Source organism: Pogona vitticeps, chromosome 2, assembly GCF_051106095.1.
Source record: "Pogona vitticeps strain Pit_001003342236 chromosome 2, PviZW2.1, whole genome shotgun sequence".
NCBI classification, from domain to species: domain Eukaryota; kingdom Metazoa; phylum Chordata; class Lepidosauria; order Squamata; family Agamidae; genus Pogona; species Pogona vitticeps.
Window position 1 is genome coordinate 115,957,076 of NC_135784.1, and position 25,827 is coordinate 115,982,902.

Here is a 25,827-nt window from a genome sequence, read left to right on the forward strand (position 1 = left end):
GTCCAAGAGCTTCTGGAGGCCCAAGGTTGGGGACCACTGGTCTACAGGATACCCTCTTGTGCTCACTACTGTTCATAAAGTGATACCAAACAAGGGAAAATCCCAGAAGCTAACTGTAGCAAAATGCCTACAGGTGACGTCATTCCTGCCTGTCCATCACAGAAGCTCAAGAGGGAGGAGCCAAGGATAGGGCAGGAGGGGCAGAGTTGGAGATGTGAAATGGCAGTTAGGGTTTAGGAGAGAGAAGAAGAGGGTTAGTGAATTGAGCTGAGAGTGTTAAGAGAGGGAATTGAGAAGGTTAAACAATATTGAGCAAGCAGGAATGAAATTATAAGCACTATAAGAGAGATATTGCTTGAAAGTATATAGCAGTTTGGAATAAAAGTTATTGCCTACATGATCCAATATGTGTTAATACCTGATACAGTTCATATGTGATTTACCTTTATGATTTACTTGACAATAAAAGAATATTTGCTATTTAAACCTCTGATTCCTAAGTTCAATAACCCTCAGTGTTGGCAGCACATGTATATAACATAATTTGGTATTAGGAGAATACTTGGTAGCAGCGTGAAGGAAAAGGGTGTGATCCTTTGTGAGAGCCAAAATAAACAGGGGCAACAAGGTCGATCACCACACTAACTCATTATTTTCACCATTTAACCACCTCTCACCCAAAGACAAAGCAATTGTCAGAGTGAATGGTAGTGGTGATCTGAGGTTCAATTTCAGTTATACGTCTTTATTTGGGAGTCCACTTAGTTTTTGAAATGCTGAATTGGGTTGTCGCACAGTTTCTGTTGCTACACAGGTGAGCAGTCATGGTTCCAGTATGTGATCAGCCAGCTGGGTGCTGTTGTTACCCAGAGGATGCCTATATGCCCAAATTCTTCAAGGAAACTCCCTCTGTTTCCCCCTACCCCATTGTAATGTTCACTGAATATGAAATTAAGTGTGTAATATCAAACCAACTCCCTATCTAGACATTCACTTTATTCCCACAGTGACAACCTGGTGTTTTTGGTAAATCAACAGGAAGTACATGAGCACACTAGCATCCTACCAGATGACAACAGTTCCCCAGCAAATGTTTGAAGACTGGTTTTTTAAACTGTAGATAATATATATAGAGAGAGAGACCAGGAGGCAAATAGCTTGCTCAGGGACACAAATTGAGGGCCACTGAAAGCAATAAGATCTGTCAAATCTCCTGCCTCTGCCTCTACCATTCATCCAAGTGAACAATGTCTGTCCCTCTCAGTGTTGTTGGAATAGCAGCTCTCATCAATTCAGCCAACATAAGCAGTGATGGGCGTTATGGGAGTTGCAGGCTAACAACATCTGGATGGCTAGGAATGGTCCACTCTGGCTCCATCAGACAGAGACAGGAAGCAAAAGAATGAGATTTGTTTCAAATTATGTGTTTGTTTGTTTTTAAGGGGAGGCTTCAGTTCCTCAGCTGCCTGCTACTATGAATGACTGTGGCGGTCCTATTCATTGATTGTTTCTGCTTCCAGAACAATTCATTTATTTCCCTTAGGATGACATTTGGTGCACTACAGAATTGCCCTTTGTGGTGGCAGCATTTAATATCTTCGATGTCTGTTAAGAAGGCACATAAGCACCACAGCTACTGCCATGCTGTATCAACGGGATTCCTTCACATTATGTATACTGGCACTTAGAGTGTTTTGTTCTGTTTGCCTTAGAGTTCCAAGTTAGTATTTTGTTTCTGTCTGCATGCATATTGGTATTTACAATAAAAATGCCTTTCTAATTGCATTCATATTGTTCACGTTCTTTTCTTCTTGTTGTTGTTGTTGCAAATTATACTTGTTTCCATAAATAGTTCTGTCAAAATACTGCTGCTGATCCAGTCCATCTGTGTTTGTTTTCCTTTCTTCGCAGTACCCTCAATAACAACAACATCACACGCATCCCTCTCACCAGCTTCAACCATATGCCAAAGATCAGGACTCTGTAAGTACTCCATTTTGATGCAGTCAGTGTTCTAATGGACAGTCACGGATTCTTTCTTATCTGTTGTTTAACACATTTTAAATAAACGGAACATTATTACTTATTTGGAGAGAATGTCCGATACTTTTGGTTGCTGTTCCATTTCAGTATATGGAGACCTAAGCTGAAAGTAGGGTGCAATTGATGACATTTATAGTTGCAAGACAAAACCCTAGATTTCATGTCAGAATGAATCAGTCTTTGGACATATGCTTGGGCAGCCTAATATGTAAGACCATCATGTTTTGAGGGGTGGGATTGGAGAAGGCCACACTGAAAAAGTGAACAGGGAGGAATCCCTGCCTAGTATAGTCATAGAACATACAAATATTACTGAAGTCAGTTAGTAGTGCCTAGTTAGAAAAACAATTTGGCTTTTAAAAATGGAAGAGGTCCATTTATCCAAAGACAGCTTTCAACTCCGCTGGTGGAAGGAGAAGGAAGCGGTTTTAACCTGCCCCCAGCTGTGTGTAAGGGATTGAAAGAGGGAGAAGGAAATTAACAATAATTGCCTCCATTTTTCCCCCTGTTGCATGGAGTGTCCCTTAAGCAGAACTCCTGGTGGTGGGACCAAAGGCACACTTTTTTTCAGAGTGCTCAGCATCTCAGTCGTTTCTGCAATAGTCATCATGATTATCTACCAGTTGGTGGTAAAGATCTGAGACTCATAGCTGAGACAACTTTTTAACCAGGGGCTTTGTGGTTCATTGTACACTGCCTTAGCAGCCAAGCTGTATGTGAGAGATGATCAGAAGTTGTTTTTTTCTGCAACTGAGGCTTTGGAAAATTGGGCACAGGTTGTCTGGGCAAGGCGACATCGAGGTTGTTTTCATATAAGCCAGTGGTTGCCAAGCTTGGCTTCTCAGATTAAACTCCCAGACATCTGGCCAGCACAGCTAATAGTGAAGGTTTCTGGGGACTCAAGATTAGGAACTACTGGTAGAAGCATATGATTTCATCTGATATAGTGCCTCCTCAGTACACACATATGTCTTCTTTTTTTTTACCATGCTATGGTTGTGATACACTGTGAGGCCACATGCTATAGCATACATTCCCCCTTCCATTTAGGCATCAGATTGCCAAAGGCACTGTAATTGTTCACAGCAGAATTGAGGACATACAGTTCAATGGAGACCTGACCTGCTCCAAGCTTTGTGGTTGGGAAGGAAGAGTCATTGCCCAAGATAGCTGTTTTATGTCTGCCCAGTTAAATTACCTCCCCCCCCCCCCCCCGTGACAAGGCCTTTGCCATTTAAAATGTTTCAAGTGCTACAGTCTCTGTGGTTTAGCCAAATGTTACTAGCAAATGTCGAATCAGTGTGCCTCTCCCCCACATGTCTTTATCAATATGCATTCCTATTTCAAAGCAGGAAATCTGTCATTCTTCCATGGCAGATACAGGTTCCCAACTACAGTACATGTATTAGTCACCCAACTGATCAATAAATGGCCTACCTTGGACTGTGAATACAGCAAGAGTGTTACAGCCCTTGTAGACTGCAGTACATGTTTAGTCAATTTGTCTTGTTTGTTGGGTCACGAGTCATTCAAATCTGATCATGTCTGAAGTTCTTGCAGTTCTAGTGACCCTGACAGTGTAACCAGTGTGGTTATTTTTTGCCCAGTTTAGTGAATTGCTAATTCCAGCAGTGGGTATATTCCAAAATATTTTCATTCCTTTCTAGAACAGTATTATTTGAAAGACTGTTTACATCATTCAAATGATACTGTTTAATTAGGAACTACTTATATTTTTTAGTATTTTTCTTACAATACCCTAGAGTCATTTTTTTTTTGTTATTTCAAATCAATCATTCTGTGTGATAAGCAGACCATACTGTCTGCTGCCATTTTCCTTTTAGTTCAATTTAAAAGATGGCTTTGTATGTAGCTCCCTAGAGACTTGTATTGACTAATTCCCTTTTGCTGTAATTAAAGGGAAAGGAAGGAAGGAAGTTGTAAATGGGATTTAAAGAAAAGCTTTTGTATTGAATTTTGAGAGTTACATTTTGTAATACTTGAAGGCTGGCCCCAAAAAATATTCTGGAAATTTAATTTGGCCTGTGACTAAAAGGTCACCTTTAAAAACTAGAATGTGCATTCGTTCTTCTTTTGTGTGCTACAAATGTCCTTCCACCCATTTTAAGTGGCATTTTTCACTTGCTGTGTACTGCCAAGTAATTTTGCAGTAACCTCCTAAGTAATCCTTCTCTTGATGAAAACAAACTGGTTACATTTTTCATTGTATATTTCATCTCTTTCATTATAGGCATCAGTGCTATCAGAGGAAGAATAACTATAAAATAAGCATTCATGATAGAGATAAATAATATTTCTAATTGCCTTCATTAGAGTATTATTGAAGGAAAATGAATTATATTCAAAAATTGTTAGAGATGCTTCTGAACGTGTTAGTTAATATTTCTACACCATTTAACATTTCTTCTTATTTTTTGTTAATGAAAGGAATAATTATGGCCCTCTTACCACTATGACTACAATCCAGTGTGCCATTTACCCACGTGCAATACTTTTTTTAAGTAGACTCCATGAACTATCTACACTTTCTGTGTGATTGAACAAGGTATTACCTAATTTTGAGAGCAGTCCTATGCTCTTTAACAGAGCCATTACATTTCAGAGCCTCTCATCTTTCTTATGCCTTATAGCACTTCAGCTGCCCGGGCAGAAATAAAGAGGAAATCACTAGGGTTCCCCTTCTGTATCAGGAAAAAAAGAGTCCCTTCTACTGTAAGCAATGCAGCCAAATTTGTTTACTTAGAGGAACTCCATGGCTAGTTAAATCTCCACCATCCCTGCTCCCTGGCAATAGAGAGTGAGACTTTGAATTGGAGGGTGCATGAATTTGCAGCAACTGCCTCCTTGACCAGCAGTACAACTCCCACCACCCCCTTTTCCTGCTAGCCAGAGGTCAGGATTCTAACCTCAAGGAAGGAACCACGGGATAGACCTCCAGGGTTTAATGCTCCGCTGTGGCTAGAACATCAAAGACCAGATGCTATCTTCCGAGGGTGGACCGTTATCACTCTTGTTGGATAATATCTGACATTCCCCATGAATGTTCCCTGAACCTACCTGCCATGTCACAGAATTTATGCTTCGCTCCTGTGTTAACAGATACTGTATGTCCACAATAATAACACAGCAAATGTAAGCACTTTTAAGTCCCTTTGACTGCAGTGGAAATTGGGAGTTTGATGCTTGTTCTTTCTACCACTTAAATCAATGGGAGTCACTCAGTGTACTGTTACTTGCTTGATTCCTTTAGGTTTTTTTTTTAAATCCTACCTTTTGCATCATTGTAACTAGGTTTGGCCTATATCCTGCATTTTTTTGGCATTTTTAGACTGTCCGTTTCAACCTTTTAATGATTTGAAAAGCAAACAAACAAACTGCCATTTGGAATACAGAAGAAAAACATTATTTAATTTCAGCTTGACTTCCAAAGGAAGATAAATTGACCAACACAGACATAGCAATAAATAAATGTTTGCTGTTATTAATGATCTGCTCTTCCATGGGCTTTCCTCCCTCCCGAAGCTTTCTTTTCCTATTGTTGTTGTTTCTTTTAAAGCACACACCCCCTCCCATATTAGGCAAGAATTAGTTTATACTGATGTGCCTTCCTTTTGATGAAATAGCTACGTTTATGCAAAATGAGGCACTGCATTCATTTTTCTTCATTTTCATAATGTTGACTCTCCTGCTGTTTCTGCATCAGTGAATGAATGAACTGTTGCAGTCATAATTGTGGGTTTGTATAGATAAAGGCCTAAAAAAAGACAGTAACAATTCACAGGCATTCCTCTTGAAGTCGAACTGTGCTCATATATTTATCATGCCAAATATAACAGTCTCCATGTTTGAAAGCATGAGAGAGTGTTTCGTGTGGGCTTGCATTGCTGGAAATTTGGCACTGTATGCTGTTGAATTTCAGCACAGGTAAAGTAGTTGCAGTTTAACACCTGGAAATCTGTGAGATTCATCTTGAACACAGAAGGTGTGGAAATATTTTCATATCTTGAATAGGCAATTTTGGATCCTTGGAGATCCACAACAAATGGACTAAGAGCAATAGATGGCAGTTTGTAGCCCTCCAGATCTTGTGCTATTAACTCCCACCACCCTGGCCAGCATAGGTAATGCTAATGGCTAAGGTATGAACCTCATCCCTGATTCAGGAGATATAATTTGTGGGGTGAGATAATAAAAGGGTTGCTCAGTAAAGCAAGATTCCTCAGCAGGGTCAAACAGTAATTCCAAAGGGATTTAACATCACTGACTTTTCTGGATTAGGACCAATATCCTTTCAAATCCAAATCCTACCATAATATAGTTGGACTTTTGTACTTGTTAATTTTTGAAGTTCTTTTGATCTGAATGTGTTGTCAGTAAAATCATGAGATATTAAAAAAAATTAAAGTCATGCCACACCTTAACCAAGGGCACCTGTACTGCAGTTTTGTCAACATGGAAATTTATAAAATACACTTTTTTAATTTTAAAGCTAGATAATTAAAGGAGGAGAAATGCATAAATAATTCCCCTTCTTTTGAGTAAATGTGCAAAGGATTTCTGTTAATTCATAAACCTCCACTACGTACTTTAAAAGTATCCGTTGTGAACTCACCATTTGCCATAACCTGATTGAATCTTTGATGAATGGATATGTGTGCTTTTTAGCATCAGCCGTGAAGGTCAGGGGATTTAAGATTTATTGGATATAGCAAATACATGATTTCTGAAAACTTCCAGGCCAAAAAGCCTTGTAGGACACCAAAGACAGAGACAAATCTAGAGACTGTCGGTTTAGGCGCCGCTGCTGAACTCAGTTGCAACGGACTCAATGTCAGAATCTCTCACCCTGTTGATTTATTTTGGAGATGGAGTAGGTTGCTTTACAGCATTTTGTATTTTTCAATGTAACATGTAATGTTAATCTGTCAAAAAGGCGTGCTTTCTTCAACCCTGTCCTGCAGAAATGACAATATTGTCTTGGGAGCTTCCCTTTAATGCCTGATTGTCATGACTCATAGAGAAGGGATGAAATATTTGATAGTTTATTTGCACAATCTGGCTACTTCATTTTTCTGTTATAGAACATTTTCTCTAGACAGTGCGACAGAAGCCATGAGGTTGAAGTACCGATATGTCATTTAGGCTCCCAAAGTATAGACTGCTATAAAGTAAGACTTACCACAGCTTTTCTTAAATTGGATAGGAAGGTATATGAAAAACATCTTTGCCTTTGGGAAACTAAGGCTTGACCAAAAATACTTAGGCACTCTCAATGAGATCCTTTTGTTATTCTGAAAAAAAGGCAAAATGGGAAGGGAGTGACTTATATTTTCTTCTCCTCTCTCAGTCTACCATACCTCATATGACACTTCCCATGCTGTTCCAAGAGGTTCCTCAGCTCTCTCGGGAGAGTAGATTTTGAGAAATGAATGGTGGTCAGGAGATAGGAAAAACAGTAACCAGTCCTTGTGTTCCATACAAATGCTTTCTATCTGCAGAGGAACACCAGTTGGATATCATCTTCTGTGCACCATAATTCTTGCAATGTAACTATCAAATTTGTTAGTAGTAGTAGTATAGAAGTTAGCACTCTTATGTGTTTTTGATTCCAGATTACGGTGACCTGCCCAAAATTTTCCAAGTATAAAGTACTCCAACGTACTTTACACTTGGAAGTACAAGTGTAAGAAGAAGTACACTTCTGCAAGTGCTCTGGGGTCATGCAGCTTGCCCAAAGCCACACATGTGGCAGAACATGTGATCTAATCATCACTCTGAACATGTGATCTAATCATCTCAGCTGGCCTTTCTCCTGGGAGTCACAGTAGGGCTTCAAACTCCTGGACTCCAGCTCTGTAGCCAGGTGCTCCAACTTATTAAATCATACCAGCAGTTTCAGTAATCAAAATCAGTGCTTTGATGTAGTCAGAGGCACCTTGTTGGTTATTTTCCTAGTCTCTGAATCACTGGTTCTTAACCTTTGTTACTCAGATGTTTTTGGACTGCAACTCCCAGAAGCTTTCACCATCAGCTCTGCTGGCTGAGGTTTCTGGGAGTTGCAGTTCAAAAATACCTGAGTAACAAAGGTTAAGAACCACTGCTCTAAATTAATACTTGCTGAGTCATTATTGCTTACCTTAAAAAAAAAGCCCCCCGAAACGCTATTGATTTACTAAATGGAGGCATCCTTAGTAATGACATTGATTTCCGTGAAGTCTCTATGCATTGTTATGTCCATTCATTCATTCATTCATTCATTCATTCATTCATTCATTCATTCATTCATTCATTCATTCAAACATATATTTGGGGTTCTGTACATCCTCTTCAGATGTCAAGTTAATTTATTTTATTTATTTATTTATTTATTCAATTTCTACCCCGCCCCTCTAGACAACGTCTAGAGGGAGTGAGCTAAATACTGTGTTAGTCCCCTTAAATTCATTTCAGTGGGTGTCTGCTCTAGTTGGGAATGGCAGTTTATCCCACTCATATACAAAAATCAACGCAATGTCATTGGTGCACAAAATGAGCACAGATCATAGGATGGTACATTGGATTGCATATTGTCACATTTTGGGAGGTGGAAGGTCATTCAGTCTCTTTCTGTCCATTGCAGACGGCTTCACTCCAATTACTTGTACTGTGACTGCCACCTGGCTTGGCTTTCTGATTGGCTGCGTCAACGGCGATCCGTGGGACAGTTCACCTTTTGCATGGCACCTGTTCATCTGAGAGGATTTAATGTTGCAGATGTTCAGAAAAAAGAGTATGTCTGCTCAGGTAAGATCATAGGCAGATCCTTTTGCTTTGTTCTGTATTATTATATGGATAATCACATTCAGGACTGAATAAACCCCCTCTATTGTTGGCCCTCCCCTTCACTGACTGCTGCCTTGTCATGGCAGAGGGGCTTGAGTAACTCAGAGAAACTATGGGCTATGCCATGCAGGGACACCCAAGATGGGCAGGTCATAGCGGAGAGTTCTGACTAAACGCGATCCACCTGGAGCAGGAACTGGCATGCCACTCCAGTATCTTTTCCAAGAAAACTCCATGGACAGAAACAAAAGGCTAAAAGATATGACACTGGAAGAACAGCCCCTCAGGTCAGAAGGCATCCAACATGCCACTGAGGAAGAGAGGAGGACAAGTACAAGTAGCTCCAGAACTAATTAAGTGAATGGGCCAAAGCCGAAAGGACGCTCAGCTATGGATGCACCTGGGAGTGAAAGGAAAGTCTGATGCTGCAAAGAAAAATACCACATAGGAACCTGGAATGTGGTCAAACAGGAGATGGCAAGAATAAACATTGTCATCCTGGGAGTCAGTGAACTAAAATGGAAGGGAATGGGCAAATTCAATTCAGACGATTATCATATCTAGTATTGTGGGCAAGAATCCCATAGAAGAAACAAAGTAGCCCTCATAGTCAACAAAAGAGTGGGAAAAACTGTACTAGGATACAATCAAAAAAATGATAGAATGATTTCAGTACAAGTCCAAGGCAGACCTTTCAACATCACAGTAATCCATGTGTATGCACCAACCACTGATGCTGAAGAGGCTTAAATTGAGCAGTTCTATGAAGATTTACAACACCTTCTACAACTGACACCAAAGAAAGATGTTCTTCTCATTAAAGGGGACTGGAATGCTAAAGTAGGGAGTCAAGAGCTAAAAGGAACAACAGCTAAGTTTGGCCTTGGAGTTCAAAACGAAGCAGGGCAAAGGCTAACAGAGTTTTTTCAAGAGAACAAGCTGGTCATCACAAACACACACTTCCAACAACACAAGAGGCGACTCTACACACGGACATCACCAGATGGGTAATACCGAAATCAGATCGATTATATTCTCTACAGCCAATGATGGAGAAGCCCTATACAGTCAGCAAAAACAAAACCTGGAGCTGATTGTGCTTCTGATCATCAGCTACTTATGGCAAAACTCAAGCTTAAACTGAAGAAAGTAGGAAAAACCACTGGGCTAGTCAAGTATAATCTAAACCAACTCCCTTATGAATACACAGTGGAAATGAAGAACAGATTTAAGGAACTAGATTTGTTAGACAGAGTGCCTGAAGAATTATGGATGGAGGCTCGTAGCAGTGTACAGGAGGCAGCAACAAAAGCCATCCCAACGAAAAGGAAATGCGAGAAATCTAAGTGGCTGTCCAACAAGGCCTTACAAATAGCAGACAAGAAAAGGGAAACAAAATGCAAGGGAGATAGGGAAAGTTACAGAAAATTAAATGCTGACTTCCAACGCTGAAGTCAAGTGGGCCTTATAAAGCATAGCTAACAACAAGGGCAGTGGAGGTGATGGCATTCCACTTGAACTATTTGAAATCTTAAAAGATGACGCTGTTAAGGTGTTACACTTAATATGTCAGCAAGTTTGGAAAACTCAGCAGTGGTGAGAGGATTGGAAAAGATCAGTCTACATCCCAATCCCAAAGAAGGGCAGTGCCAAAGAATGCTCCAACTAGCGTACAATTGCACTCATTTCACATGCTAGCAAGGTTATGCTCAAACTACTACAAAAGTAGGCTTCGGCAGTATGTGGACCAAGAACTCCCAGAAGTACAAGCAGGATTTCAAAGGGGCAGAGGAACTAGAGACCAAATTGCTAATATGCGCTGGATTATGGAGAAAGCCAGAGAGTTCCAGAAAAACATCTACTTCTGCTTCGTTGACTATGCAAAAGCCTTTGACTGTGTGGACCACAACAAACTATGGCAAGTCCTTAAAGAAATGGGAGTGCCTGACCACTTTATCTATCTCCTGAGAAATCTATACGTGGGACAGAAAGCAACGGCTAGAACTGGATATGGAACAACTGATTGGTTCAAAATTGGGAAAGGAGTACGACAGGGCTGTATATTGTTTCCCTGCTTATTTAACTTATATACAGAATACATCATACGAAAGGCAGAACTGGATGAATCCCAAGCCGGAATTAAGATTACCGGAAGAAATATCAACAACAGATATGCAGAGGATAGCACTCTGATGGCAAAAAGTGAGGAGGAATTAAAGAACTTCGTAATGAGGGTGAAAGAGGAAGGCGTCAAAATTGGCATGAAGCTCAGCATCAAAAAAACTAAGATCATGGCCACTGGTCCAATCACCTCCTGGGAAATAGAAGGGGAAGATATGGAGGCAGTGACAGATTTTACTTTCTTGGGCTCCATGATCACTGCAGATGGTGACAGCAGCCACAAAATTAAAAGATGCCTGCTTTTTGGGAGGAAAGCGATGACAAACCTAGACAGCATCTTAAAAAGCAAAGACATCACCTTGCCGACAAAGGTTCGCATAGTCAAAGCTATGGTTTTTCCAGTAGTATGGAAGTGAGAGCTGGACCATAAAGAAGGCTGGCCGCTGAAGAATTGGTGCTTTTGAATTGTGATGCTGGAGGAGAGTTCCCTGGAATGCAGGGAGATCAAACCTATCCATTCTAAAGGAAATCAACCCTGAGTGCTCACTGGAAGGACAGATCCTGAAGCTGAGGCTCCAATACTTTGGCCATCTCATGAGAAGAGAAGACTCCCTGGAAATGACCCTGATGTTGGGAAAGTGTGAGGGTAAGAGGAGAAGGGGATGACAGAGGATGAGATGGTTGGACAGTGTCACTGAAGCTACCAACATGACTTTGACCCAGCTCTGGGAGGCAGTGGAAGACAGGAGGGCCTGGCGTGGTCCATGGGGTCACAAAGAGTCGGACATGACTTAACGACTAAACAACAACAAATTGTTGGCCCTATTTAAATGTCACTCCTCGCCCGTTCCAATTCAGTCATGCCCCAGCTAAACGCTGTAATAACATACTAAATTACTGTGATTTGTTCAAAGTCTTTTTTCTGAACTGCTGGGCTGTGTTAATGATTCTGTACTTAAATTGTCTTCTTTCAATTGTACTTGGATCACATTAATGTGAAAGCATAATTAACAAATAATACGATGCCATTTCTCGGGGGAAAGCCTTTTGAGCTGTGTGTCTGACCAGCATATAAATGGAAGGAACGAGCAAGGGAGTATGAAAGACTGATGTTTAACTTAATGCTTGGTGGGCCTTGGTGTATGCACACTCTGGCTGAATGAAGAAGGAAATCTATATTTGGCTGTTTATGGCATTTGGGGTCCCCCCCCCATTTTCTTCCAAGACACCTAACATCTATTTTGTGTGTTCTTTACGTAGTATGGCAAAACACAAACACTTCTGGGAGACCTTTGCAAGAGCATTTTTGCTTTTGATGTCTGAGCTAAATCCAGCATTTAGTTGTAATTCAAATCAATGGGACTGTGTGAGTTTTGACTTTTTTTAAATCCTTGTTAATTTAAATGGCTCTCCTGTGCATATGACTAATGCTTGGTTTTGTACAAATTACATAGCTAACACTTTTTGTATAGCACAGCTCATAGACATAATCAGTCTTCATAGTTCTGGATGACTTTAATCACATACAGTAAGAAATCATTTAAAACACAAATGTGGAAAGTAGTCTACTGCATTTTAAAAATTATGTATGTATGTATGTAGGTAGGTAGGTAGGTAGGTAGGTAGGTAGGTAGGTAGGTAGGTAGGTAGGTAGGTAGGTAGGTAGGTAGGTATTTATTTATTTATTTATTTATTTATTTATTTATTTATTTATTTATTGTGCCTGATGTTCTCCTGCTTGTTTTATTTTAAAAATGTTTAGAAAGTTCTTTTGTGCCCACTGCAGAAGGCATAGTGAGTCCTCCTGCTCTTTTAAATAGTCCAAGCACACAGTATGCCCAAATTACTTTGTCTTTTTTTTTTTTTAAATGACCACTAGAGTGCAAAGGGGACTTTTCATTATTTTTAAACACATTTTTAATTAAACCTAATTTTTATTTAGCCACACCAGTTGAAGAACCACTGCATTAAAAGAAGTTTAAAATGATTAAATTAGCCTTTTATGGCTATTCCCTTTCCCTTTATCTGTTAACTAGGGGGAAGATTTCTGTGACATTTCACATATTCTGTGCAGTTTACATTTGAACCCATAAGCAAATTCAGACATGTTTATGAGTAATCTGGCCTTTCTCTTTAGATTACTCATAAACATGTTCAAACCCACCCATAAGCTCAAACATGGGTTGCAGAGATGTTTTGACACATCATAGAAATCCTCACCCTACTGTTCACTATGCAATAAAGACATAAACTCTAATCTACTGAAATTACTTAAACTCTTCATTAGGCTAGCTGGTATAAAAATGAGGCACAGGGAGCTCTAAGATTTTGGCTAAATCTTGTTGTAGCCATGCCGTTTGCAGTTAAATTCAAGCAACATCAAGTCAAATAAACAGTTTTATTTTTCCAACAGTTTCTTAGATATTTACTGCTGGTAATAGAGGGGAACTCTGGAATATCCAAAGGGAAGTATGTGCCTGTAAGCACTTTGGTTTATTTCTTGAAACAGGAAGCTACTTTTAAAGCTGCCCTGAAGTTCAAAACTAGTTACCATCCCATTGGGATAGGCTAGTATTTGCCAGACAAAAAAGTTCACCTGGAGTTTTCAATTTGCACATTTTGATTTCACCTTTTTTTGGTAAGAGAATGAAGACATGTAAAATGCTTTAAATGACTTGAGGAAGAAGGTAGCCTCTGTTATGCTGCTAACATTGTCTTGTTAACAGAATCTGTTCTAAAAAATGATGGGCAAAATTTTCTGGTGAGCCCCTCTCTATACATGTACCAGTTTGTTTTCTGGCATGTCAACCATAGTGAAAAGAGAAATGATCCTTTTGCAAAATTGTTTTGTCTTAATGGTCACTCAAGTGAGCAAGACATGAATTCTCAGTGACAAGTCAGACATTTCTGAAAGATATAGCAAGAAGTTACCAATAATTGTGTTCTTCTTTCAATCAAGGGGTAATGCCTCTTTGCTAAATACGATCAGCAAGCAATAGCTTTCATTGTATTTGCAAAGGCTTTTAAGGCCGGGATCTAATGGTTGTTGTGGATTTTTCGGGCTCTTTGGCCATTTTCTGAAGGTTGTTCTGCCTAACATTTCACCAGTCTCTGTGGCCGGCATCTTCAGAGGACAGCACTCTGTGCTCTCTGTGCTGTCCTCTAAAGATGCCGGCCACAGAGACTGGTGAAACGTTAGGAAGAACAACCTTCAGAACATGCCCAAAGAGCCCGAAAAACCCACAACAACCAATAGCTTCCATTCTCTCTCTCTCTCTCTCTCTCTCTCTCTCTCTCTCTCCCTCTCCCTCTCCCTCTCCCCCTCTCCCTCTCCCTCTCCCTCCCAATCTCTCTCTCTCTCTCTCTCTCTCTCTCTTTTTTTTAAGGAAACTAGGCTGTATTTCAGGTGTTGGAATTTAAATCCCAATTCCCCCCACCATTTTACTTATCAATTGCTATACTCAGTAACACATCTTTATGGTATGTCATGATTTACATAGCTTTTCAATTATCCTTTTATATTTTTAATCTTAGCTTTGTTAGACCTCTTTCATTTTATGAACTGTGTTGGTAAATGATGATGTATTCCATGAAAACACAAATAATTTTTTTCTTTAGAATAGAGAAATATTTTCCTAAAGTTTAATAGTGTATTGTTATACAGGACTCAAAAAAGCTATCAATATGGACATACTCATTATGAGTAAAAATATTATTTTGTTAAATAGAGAAAAATATTAAAAATTAAGTTGACAAATAAAGATCTTGTTCATACATTGATGACCATTCATGCTCTTTAATGGTCTAATGTAACATGTTACTATACTTTGAAAAACAACATCTTAACTCTTTATGAATAGTTTTAAAACTATGCATAGAACTGTGAGATGAGGTGTGACTGTAAATTTATAATGAGTTTGGCTGGTCCAAATATGTGTTCAATAAAGATTCATGTAGGAGAGGTAACTAGACTCCATCGCTTCCTGTTTTTATATTTTAAAAGCATGTTTAAATAATTTTCACAACTGCTGCTGACCAGTTCTGAAATTGAAACTCCAGAGATGTTAATTACTGTATAGGCTTCATTTTCGTGTTCAGAAACATGAACACCTGTCCTCTCTCTCTCTCTCTCTCTCTCTCTCTCTCTCTCTCTCTCTCTCTCTCTCTCTCTCTCACACACACACACACACACACACACACACACACACACACACACTTTTGTTACATGAAAGTAGCAAAAATCCTGTTGCTTCTTTGTCACCAGTATGTGAAGGACACCCAAACTATCTATTTTTGCAGCCTAAATCCAAGGGAGCTCTTTTGGGTCTAGATCAGTGCCTAGTGTCAGTAATGGACTGGATTAGGATGAATAAATGGAAACTTAATCCAGACGAGACAGAGGTGCTCCTGGTCAGTCAAAAGACAGATCAAAGAACAGGGATGCAGCTTGTGCTGGATGGATTTGCACTCTCTCTAAAGACACAGAGGCACAGCTTGGTGGTGCTCCTGGATTCATCTCCGAGGCTAGATGCCCAGTTTTGGTGGCGGCCAGGAGTGTTACATACAGCACTGATGTTACCTGTCTGTCATGGGTTGGAGGGAAAGTTCCATCCTATGGGGAGTGGAAGGCGGGACATCAGGAGGAGGGGCTGTACTGTATATATATGTGGAGCCTGTGTGGAGAAGTTTAGAAGCTGGAGGAGGAGCTGAGAGAAGGAGCTGGTGTGGGAGTCTGTGTGTCAGACAGGGTACTACTGTGTGTCAGTCAGTACCAACCTGATAGGTCCAGGTGTCTGTATGGTTGGCCGGAACTGATAGGTTCAGGGTCTGTGCTTTATTTAGAGGTGTTCTGTGTGAACCAAACTGGTGTATGTATGATTGAGACTAAGCCACGTTACTGTATCTTATTCACTTGATCATTTTATTTTCCCTGTGTGTTATTTAAATAAACCTTATTCCTTTATTTGTTAAAAATCCATCCCTGGTCTGTGTGACTTCTTACAGGGAATGGTTGGTGGCAGCTTAGTGAAACTGTGGCATATCCCAGTAGGTCTGGGGTTGTCACATTGATTGGTGTCCAGCGTGTGGGATACGACTGGTCCAGTTGTCCAGTGGTACAGCAAAGCCTTGGCAAGTGTGCCCAGAGCAAGGGGGGTCTAGTCAGGGACAATCTGAGAGCGCGTAGGTAATCTTCTAGGCTTACCTCACGGGGAGGTAGGCTAGTGGAAGAACGTGTGACCTCAGATTGGTGGGACTAGATTAGGGAGCTCTGAGGCAACCTGTTTTGGCGGGAAAAACGCTGAGGCAAAGCTGAGTGAAGTAGCAGTGATCTAGCCTGTCTGCTGAGAGGCCTAGCAGAGGGGGGTAGACTCTGGCTGGCAACAGTTGCAAGTTAGTGCTGAAGAACAGCAGCAATCTATAGAAGGCTGGTTCTGAGGCAAAAGAGGAAAAAAAAAGTGGTCGCTTTATTTTGAGGCTTGACTTTTGAAAGCAGCCTGTTCTGGGGGGGGATTATGCCCTTGACTCGAAGCCGAATGGCAGAAATGGGTGAAGCGAGGGAACCCCAGGTGGACCAAGGTTCTGAGGATGAATTTGGCTCAGTGCAGGATGAGAGCACGGGAGAACAGAACCCAGAACTCAGGAAAATGCTCATAGCCCAACAGCATGAACTGAGGATGAGGCAGTTGGAAAGAGAAGAAAGATTAGAAATAGAGAGAATGGAAATGGCATTGGAGAGAGAGAAAATGGTGTTTGAGTTAAGAAAATTGGAACTGATGAATCAGAATAATAATAACAATAGAGATTCTGAGGGGGGCCAATTGTCTAAAACTGACCTGAAGAAATTCCCTGTATACCACAAGGGAGATTGCCCTGAGGTGTTCTTTTCCCTCGTGGAAAGAGCGTTTGTGGACTTCTCAGTAAGGGAAACTGAGAAGGTGACCATTATGCGATCTTTAATCAGTGGCAGCCTGGCAGAAGTATATGCAGAGATGCCAGAGGAACTGCTGAAAGATTTTGCAGAGTTTAAAAAACTGGTGTTTGCCAGACATGGGATAAATGCGGAACAGCTGAGGCAAAGATTCAGGTCACTCACCAAGAAACCAGAGCAGACTTTTACCCAAGTGGGGGCCCAACTGGTGAGGCTGCTAGAGAAATGGCTGTCGCAGGAGGGGACAGAGACCTACCAGCAGCTCAAAGACCTGATAGCGCTGGAACAGTTTTATTCAGTCCTGCATGGGGAACTGAAGTTCCAGGTGAGGGAAAGGAAACCGAAATCTGTGGCCGAAGCGGCCGAAATCGCAGATTTTATTTCCCAAATAAGAAAGCCCTTAGGTGAGGGGAAATCTGTAGGTAAACCCAAAGAAACCTACAGCAAGTACTCTCAGGGACCAGGGAAAAACCAGCAAGTGGGAGGGGCCCATGGTGAAGGGAAGCCCTCAGACACGAAACCAAGACCTCAGATTTTGGAGGGAAAACCAAAACAAAATGAGAAAGACTCAAAATACAGCAGAAAATGTTATTTCTGTCAAGGAAAGGGCCATCTAATCTCAGAGTGTGAGAAATTAAAGCAGCTAAAAGGAAATATGCCTCATGATTTGAGTGGAACCAAGCCAAAAGCTGTGTTCTGTGTCCAGAAAGAGCAAAGCTCCTTGTCACTGAGGGAGCCTGTTGCCATGGCTACTCAATCTGGAACAGTTACATCTGCTGATCAGGCTGAGGAAAATGGTCCTCTTGTGGAGGTCAAGCGCTGCTTGCTAGTGAGAACAGATTCACAGTTGTTTGAAACCGCAGGGGTGGACGTAGGAATACTTGACCATCAGTATAGGGGGCTGAGGGATACTTGTTCCCAGGTGACCCTGTGCCATCCAGATATTATTCCTAGGGAGTATGTAATCCCGAATGAGAGCATGAAGGTGGCAGGGATTGAGGGACAGGTGATCTCGCTGCCAGTAGCTGAGGTACCTGTGAACTTTCAAGGCTGGAGGGGAGTTTGGCGGCTAGCGATTTCATCGACTCTGCCAGCAGCCGTGCTCGTGGGAAATGACCTGGCTGAACATGTGAAACGGGTGCTAGTGATTACACGTTCACAAGCTACCACGGGGACAGTTCAAGGGGGTATTGGAGAGCCCGAGGCGGAAGCAGAGGGGAGCTCCGAAGCTGTGGTGGAAACCTTAACCACAGACAGCCGATTTGGCCAAGAGCAAAAGGCAGACGCCACTCTCCAAAAGTGTTTTGAACAGGTGACAGACGCCCAGCTAACACCTGAAACCCCAGTGAGATTTCGAGAGAAAAAGGGAATTTTATATAGAGAGACCCTGAGGAATATCTCAAAAGGGGGAGAGTTGAGGAGTCAGCTGGTGGTACCTGAAAAGTATCGCCCCATGATCTTAAAAAGGGGGCACTCTGACATGTTTGCTGCGCACTTAGGGGTGAACAAAACACAGCAGAGAATCACACAGAATTTTTACTGGCCTGAAATAGGGAAGCAGATCAAGGAGTTCTGTAAACAATGTGATGTGTGTCAGAGGCAGGGGAATAACCGTGATAGGACCAAAGCAAAGTTGTGCCCTTTGCCTGTGATTGACACTCCGTTCAAATGCATAGGGGTGGATATTGTGGGACCTTTGCCCAAGGCCACAAAGAGGGGGAACCGGTTCATTCTCACCATTGTGGACCATGCCACGAGGTACCCTGAAGCCATTCCCTTGACTAACATTGAAACTAACACAGTGGCAGATGCCTTGGTGGGGTATATGTCCAGGATGGGATTTGCCTCAGAAATAATCACAGATTTGGGCGCATCGTTTACATCGAAGCTCATGAAACGGTTATGGCAAATCTGTGGAATTAAACACAAGGAAACCACTGCCTATCACCCTGAAAGTAATGGGTTAACGGAAAAGTTCAATGGGACTCTGATGCGCATGATTAGGGCTTACTTGGCAGAGAATCCAAACAATTGGGACCAGAAGCTGCAATCCCTTTTGTTTGCTTATCGATCAGTGCCACAAGCCAGTACCGGGTTCAGTCCGTTTGAACTCTTGTTTGGGAGAAGGGTGAAAGGGCCCCTTGATTTAATCAAACAAAATTGGGAGCAGATCACCCAGGATGACCCACAAGATGTTGTGATATATATAGACTCTTTAAGGAATGACCTAAAGAGAAACCTAGAGCTAGCAGCAGAAAACCTGCAAGCTCAGAAGGTCAGACAGAAAACATGGTATGACCACAAAGCCAGGGAGAGGCACTTTGACCCAGGGGAGGGAGTGCTTTGGCCTAGGCTCTGCAGAGAGAACAAACTGCAGCTGGGTAGCCCAGAAATAAAATACTTGGGTCACATAGTAGGGGGAGGAGTGATAAAACCCCTAGAGGCCAAGATAGAAGCTGTTCGTGATTGGCCTAGACCCAACACCAAGAAAAAAGTCAAATCATTTCTTGGGTTGGTGGGCTACTACAGAAAGTTCATCCCGAGGTTTAGCGAGATTGCGGCTCCGCTGACCGATCTGACGAGGAAGAAGACTGATGACCGCATCCCGTGGACCAGCGACTGTGAGGAGGCGTTCCAGAGGTTGAAGGAGGCCCTCATCAACTATCCAGTGCTGCGTGCTCCAGACTTCGACCGGGAGTTCATCATCTACACCGATGCGTCTAACAGCGGGGTAGGAGCAGTTCTTTGCCAGGAGGATGAGAATGGTGACCAGCATCCAGTGTCCTACCTGAGTAGGAAACTCCAGAAAGGTGAGAGACATTTGGCAACCATGGAAAAGGAGTGCCTGGCCATAGTCTACGCGATCCAGAAGGCCAAGCCTTACATCTGGGGAAGACATTTTGTTCTGTGCACTGACCATTCACCACTGCAATGGTTAAAGACAATGAAAACCCACAATAGTAAACTTATGAGGTGGGCTTTAAACCTGCAGGACTATGACTTTGAAGTGAAGGTGGTCAGAGGGTCAGTGAACTGTGTTGCTGACGCCTTGTCAAGAAGACCTGAAGAATGAAGACGGCGAAAGAAACATGGACTATGTATATATTTTGGTGACCAAAGGTTAAATGTATCTGGTTATTAAATATACCTGGTTTGTATGAATAAAGGTAACTTGATGTATTGTAAATGGTAAAAGTTTAGATGCCTAATTGATATGGTTATCCTAGTGTAAGTATAAGTAAGTATGGTATTGTATGTTAATGTATAACTGTTTTTGTATGTTTTGGGTCCAGGTTGTTTTTTGGAGAAAAGCACCTTAGCTTTCCCCCTACAAAACAACTTATAAAGAGGGGAGGTGTTACATACAGCACTGATGTTACCTGTCTGTCATGGGTTGGAGGGAAAGTTCCATCCTATGGGGAGTGGAAGGCGGGACATCAGGAGGAGGGGCTGTACTGTATATATATGTGGAGTGTGTGTGGAGAGCTGAGGAGAGCTGAAGGAGGAGCTGAGAGAAGAAGCTGGTGTGGGAGTCTGTGTGTCAGACAGGGTACTACTGTGTGTCAGTCAGTACCAACCTGATAGGTTCAGGTGTCTGTATGGTTGGCCGGAACTGATAGGTTCAGGGTCTGTGCTTTATTTAGAGGTGTTCTGTGTGAACCAAACTGGTGTATGTATGATTGAGACTAAGCCACGTTACTGTATCTTATTCACTTGATCATTTTATTTTCCCTGTGTGTTATTTAAATAAACCTTATTCCTTTATTTGTTAAAAATCCATCCCTGGTCTGTGTGACTTCTTACAGGGAATGGTTGGTGGCAGCTTAGTGAAACTGTGGCATATCCCAGTAGGTCTGGGGTTGTCACAAGGAGTACCTTTGTACAGTTAATCCAGTGTGCCAGCTGTGCTCACTCCTGGAGAATTCTGATCTGGCCGTGGTCGCACATGCCTTAGTTACATCTGGATCATTGTAACAAACTCTACATAGGGCTGCCTCTGGAATATGTTCAGAAACTTCAGCAGATCCAAAATGCAGCGGCCAGATTGCTAATTGGGGCTGGTCACAGGGATCACATAACTACTCTATTATGGCAGTTCCACTGGCTGCCAATCCATTTCAGGGCACAATTCAAAGTACTGGTTCTAACCTATAAAGCCCTAGATGGCTTGGGTCCAGACTATCTCAAGGACACATCTACCATTATGAGCCTGCCTGGTGAGGCCTTTCTGTCAATCTCGCCACTTTCACAGGTGCATTTGGTGGAAAAATGGGAGAGGGCCTTCTCTGTTGCTGCTCCCAGACTTTGGAACTCCCTCCCACAGGAGGCCAGACTGGCCCCATCTTTGCTGTCCTTCAAGTAGGCAATGACTTTTCTCTTCAGGAAAGCTTTCTCTTAATGCCTGACTGGGTTCTTAAATGGATTGTTGTGCCTTACTGCTTTGAGTGGGTTTCGACGTTGCTTCTGTTCACCACCTTTTATTGACATACTTGTTTGATCCTTTTTAGTATATGTATACATTATTTTTAATTTTAAATAGTGTCTTTTAATGATGTAAGCCACCTTGGGTCCTTCGTAAGGAAAAAGGTGGGATACAAATATTTTAAATAAATGAAGTAGTAAATTGCACTGGAGTTGGCACATTGAATCAATGGAGGTGGTGAGTCACCTCCTCCATAAGCTGCATTGATTTCAATGGGCCTACTCCACTTGCAACATACTTTAGCATTGTAATTCACAACTAGAGTGGCCCCATTTGTACCACTGCAACCTATGGAGGACTTGTTTAGAGACAGTAAGCCTCTAAGGAAGACCTGCTTATTTTGTACCTTTTTGCAGGCGATTAGAGCCACCTTAAGAAAAAATAAGTCACCAGTCTGGCTGTTCCATTTTTGTTCTGTAATGATGCAAATAGCATGCAATCAAATATCTGTAACACAAAATTTCAAAATATTTGTCATGTTCTTTCTCTTTGCAGGTACAAATGCTGAACCACCATCTTGCAATGCCAATTCTATTAGTTGTCCATCTGCTTGCACTTGTAGCAACAATATTGTGGACTGCCGAGGAAAGGGATTAACTGAAATTCCAGCCAACCTGCCAGAAAATATTGTGGAAATGTAAGTCTCACCTAAGCTGTCTATGATCTGTAATGCTATACTTGAGCCAAATAAGGGAGATGTAATGTGCAGATCGTTCTTGAATTATTGGACTCTTTGTTGGTAGCAACGCCCGTTTAACAACAGCTAATTCTGAAACCTAACTTCTCTTCTTTCCTTTATAACTCCCATGGGCAAAATCTAGTTTTTCCACCATGCATTTGGGTGTTTGGGACGATGATACATCAATAAACTAGTAAATTATGATTGTACCTCAAAACTAATACAGCAAATATGGAATACATTTGTGCCCTTCCCTGTTTTGTTGTTGTTGTTGTTTGTATCAGTGTATTGGAAAAAAAGAAAATAAGAGTTATTGCTGGGTCGTACTAAATACCCAACTGATTCAGCATTGTCTTCTCCCAGTGACTGACCAAAGATTTGTGAGAAGCCTACAAGCAGGATGCAAGCACAACAGCTCTTGTACCCACCAACTTGCTTACTGAGCCACCACAACTGATGGATTTATCCCTAGATATTTATCAAATCCCCTTTTGAAGTAATTCATGCTAGTGAACAACAACTTTGCGACATCTCATGGTAACAAAATATGGTTGAACAGTGAGCTGTGTAAAGCTCTTCCTGAATCTCTTACTACTGTTTAGCTTCATTGGATGACTCTTGTGTTCCGAAATTAGGAGAGAAGATGAAATATTTCTTCCTGTCTATTTTCTCCATACCATGGATAATTTTATACATCCCTATCATATCTGCGCTTCATTCATCTTTTTTCCTGACCCGAAAAGGTCCAGATGCTGCAGTTGTTTCACCTTGTTGCTAAATTCTAGCTGCCCTTTTCTCCACCTAACCCAGCTTTACAATATTCCTTTTGAGGTGCAGTGACCAGAACAGTAACATAGAATTCCAATAGAATAAATTGTCCCCTTCCCACACTCACGCTTGAAGAACATAAAATATTTGTGGAATCATTTCTTTATTGACTTTTTATATATCAAAAGGGTGAATTTCAAGTGATATTTCTCTGTAAGTGGAGTTCTGCAGATGGTTGCACATTGTATCTGCTGTTTTTAGCAGAGTGACAGAAAACAGAGGAAAGCGCTCTGTCCTATTCTCTCCTTACAATTAAACACACTTAAGAATATATGTTTATTTAGCTTTTTATAGTGGGACGTGGTGGCGCTGCGGGCTAAACCGCAGAAGCCTGTGCTGCAGGGTCAGAAGACCAAGCAGTCGTAAGATCGAATCCACGCGACGGAGTGAGCGCCCGTCGCTTGTCCCAGCTCCCGCCAACCTAGCAGTTCGAAAGCATGCAAATGCAAGTAGATAAATAGGGACCATCTCGGTGGGAAGGTAAACAGCGTTCCATGTCTAAATCACACTGGCCATGTGACCACGGAAAGATTGTCTTCGGACAAAAACGCTGGCTCTATGGCTTGAAGAGCGGGATGAGCGCCGCCCCCTAGAGTCGGACACGACTGGACAAAAAATTGTCAAGGGGAACCTTTACCTTTACCTTTACCTAGCTTTTTATGCAGCAGGGTGAAAGATTTGTAACTCAGTCATTAGATATTGAGGATCAGAGCTGCAAAATAATTGGCTACTAATAATGGGTTGTCTGCAAGGTTCCCACTAATCTGAGCATGTGTGGAGGTGCACACCGCTCTGCTTCCCTCCGCGCAGCTGGCTTCCTCCTCTGCGCAGCAATTGCATTAGGTTCCAGTTGCGACGGAACCCAGCTCATGGGGGGGGGCGGAGTTGCACATGCACTCAAGGGCGAAGAGAGAGAGAGGCAGAGCGGCGGGGCTGAAAATTAGAGGCTACGTTGGTTGCTGGTAATCCTTTCCAGAGTTTTAGACCTGTTTGTTGAACCAAAAAGAACAAGGAGTGTTAAAACCAAGAGGACCCTAAGTAACTAATTTTTAATTTCAGCACAAATGGGTTTTTAAAAGAGTTCTTTTAAATGTGCTATGACAGTACCTATTTTGAAGTGAAACCGGAAACTATAACTGTAACTAGTTACCTTTAAAGGTCACTTTACAAGCTCTGTTCAGGGTGATGTTTACACTGGTAAATCTCAGGTATTTCCGATTGTATTGCTCCAGGCTGTCATCTGTGGTCTTCAAAGACTGATAAAGAAATGTGGAAACTGAAAACAGTTTGTTGGTTTTTAAAATAGTGTGTGACTGCCATGAGCTCTTTAAAAAAAGGCGAGAACTACTATAATAATAAGTAAATAACAAATACATGCATTCATGTAGACTGTTTGGTAGCTCAGATATAAAATACTGTTCTCCCGCTTAATCTAAAAGATCTCTTCCACCTATACAGCAGAGCCTTAATTTTCTCCTTAATGGAAAGATAACTCGTTTGCAGACAAGGTCACACTGTATGCTGTGAGATGGGCAAAGCAGAGGGATCCGTTTGTAAACAAATAGCAGTAGGTGCTATTGGAAATGCTCCCACATTTTCTGTGGCTCATCTCTTAAAATATGCTTTACCACTTGTCATTGCTACCTTCATTTGTTACTGCAGTCTGACTGTGTGCATCTATTGTGAGACTATAGAGATGATGTGAAATGATAGTTACTTTGCTTTTTTGGTATTTGAAAGAGTTGCCACAAGGTATCAGTTCTTGAATCCCTTTTGTTAGCAGCTTTAGTAATCGTGGTCCTGAATCTAGTTTTATATTGACAAAAAGCTTTTGTTTGGTTCAGTTTTAGTAATAGTCATTAAATCAGTAGGGCTTACATTATGACTATCAAGTCGCACTGATTTCCACACGATTTATTCTGAGTGTGACAGTTTGAATCCAACTGATTGTTAGATCACACCAGTCTGTAATACCACTTTTGAGTGTGTCTTTCTGTTGCCTTGGGAAAACAGCCGTTCCTTCTTTTTTGTGTGTGTTCCAATAAAATTAATCATTTGAGTCTTTATTTAAAGATGTTTATAAGCTACCCGTGAGATGAAGGAGATATCTGAGAGTATCTGAAAACATGCAATTAAAAACCTATTAAACTTAATTTAAATAAAATCTAACTATAAGACTAAAAGCAACCAAATACAAACATTAATCATGCACTATAAAAATTTCCATCAAACAATCCCATAAAACCCTCAAGGCTACAAAGACAGGGTTAGATGTACCCCATCTGGCTAGTAGTTCCATAAGCATGGTAACAGTAGCAAAACAAAAAGTTATCTTATTTGCAGCTCTCAGTCTGATATGTTGGCAATGACAGCCAAATAGGAGGATCCTCAGCAGATGACAGGATGTGGGCAAGTAGGCATAAGTGGAGGTAGTGTCTCAGAGAACTTGATGGCTTTACTGTTTAACACATGCTGTAAGTCGGGTTCATAAACACAGTGGCATCCAGGGCAGCTGTTTCAGTATAGGGATCATCTGACTGGAAAGCTTTGCATCACCATCAGAACTCAGGCAGCATCAGCTGAAGTTTTCCGAACCATCTTTAAAGGCAGCTGCTTTTAGGGCACATCACAGTAATCCAGAGTGGATGTCACTGGTGCACAGATATGCAGCAAGGTCTTCCCCTCTCTGGATGCCATGACAAAACTTTAGAAAAAGCTTCTGAGCTCCACATGAACCTGAATGTCTACAGTTTAAGATTCCAAAATGCCAACCACAGACCAAATCAAAGGGCATTCCTCTGTGAGTTTATGGGAGGTGGATGTGGTGTTTTGTGCAAAATTTTATTGCACAAAAGTTAGACTCTTTGGAAACATTTCCGTGATATGTGCCTGAAAACCTGC

General features: G+C 41.5%; 1 protein-coding gene across 2 annotated transcripts in view; it reads left to right on the forward strand.

Moving 5' to 3' along the window:
• SLIT3 (slit guidance ligand 3) overlaps window positions 1-25,827 on the forward strand; it is a 595,328-nt gene that overhangs the window by 362,784 nt on the left and 206,717 nt on the right. For both annotated transcript variants that reach the window (XM_020780501.3, XM_078385818.1), the window contains 3 exons: window positions 1,912-1,983; window positions 8,684-8,847; window positions 21,915-22,056. In XM_020780501.3, the coding sequence (XP_020636160.3) occupies window positions 1,912-1,983; window positions 8,684-8,847; window positions 21,915-22,056 (378 nt within the window). The remainder of the gene's footprint in view (window positions 1-1,911; window positions 1,984-8,683; window positions 8,848-21,914; window positions 22,057-25,827) is intronic.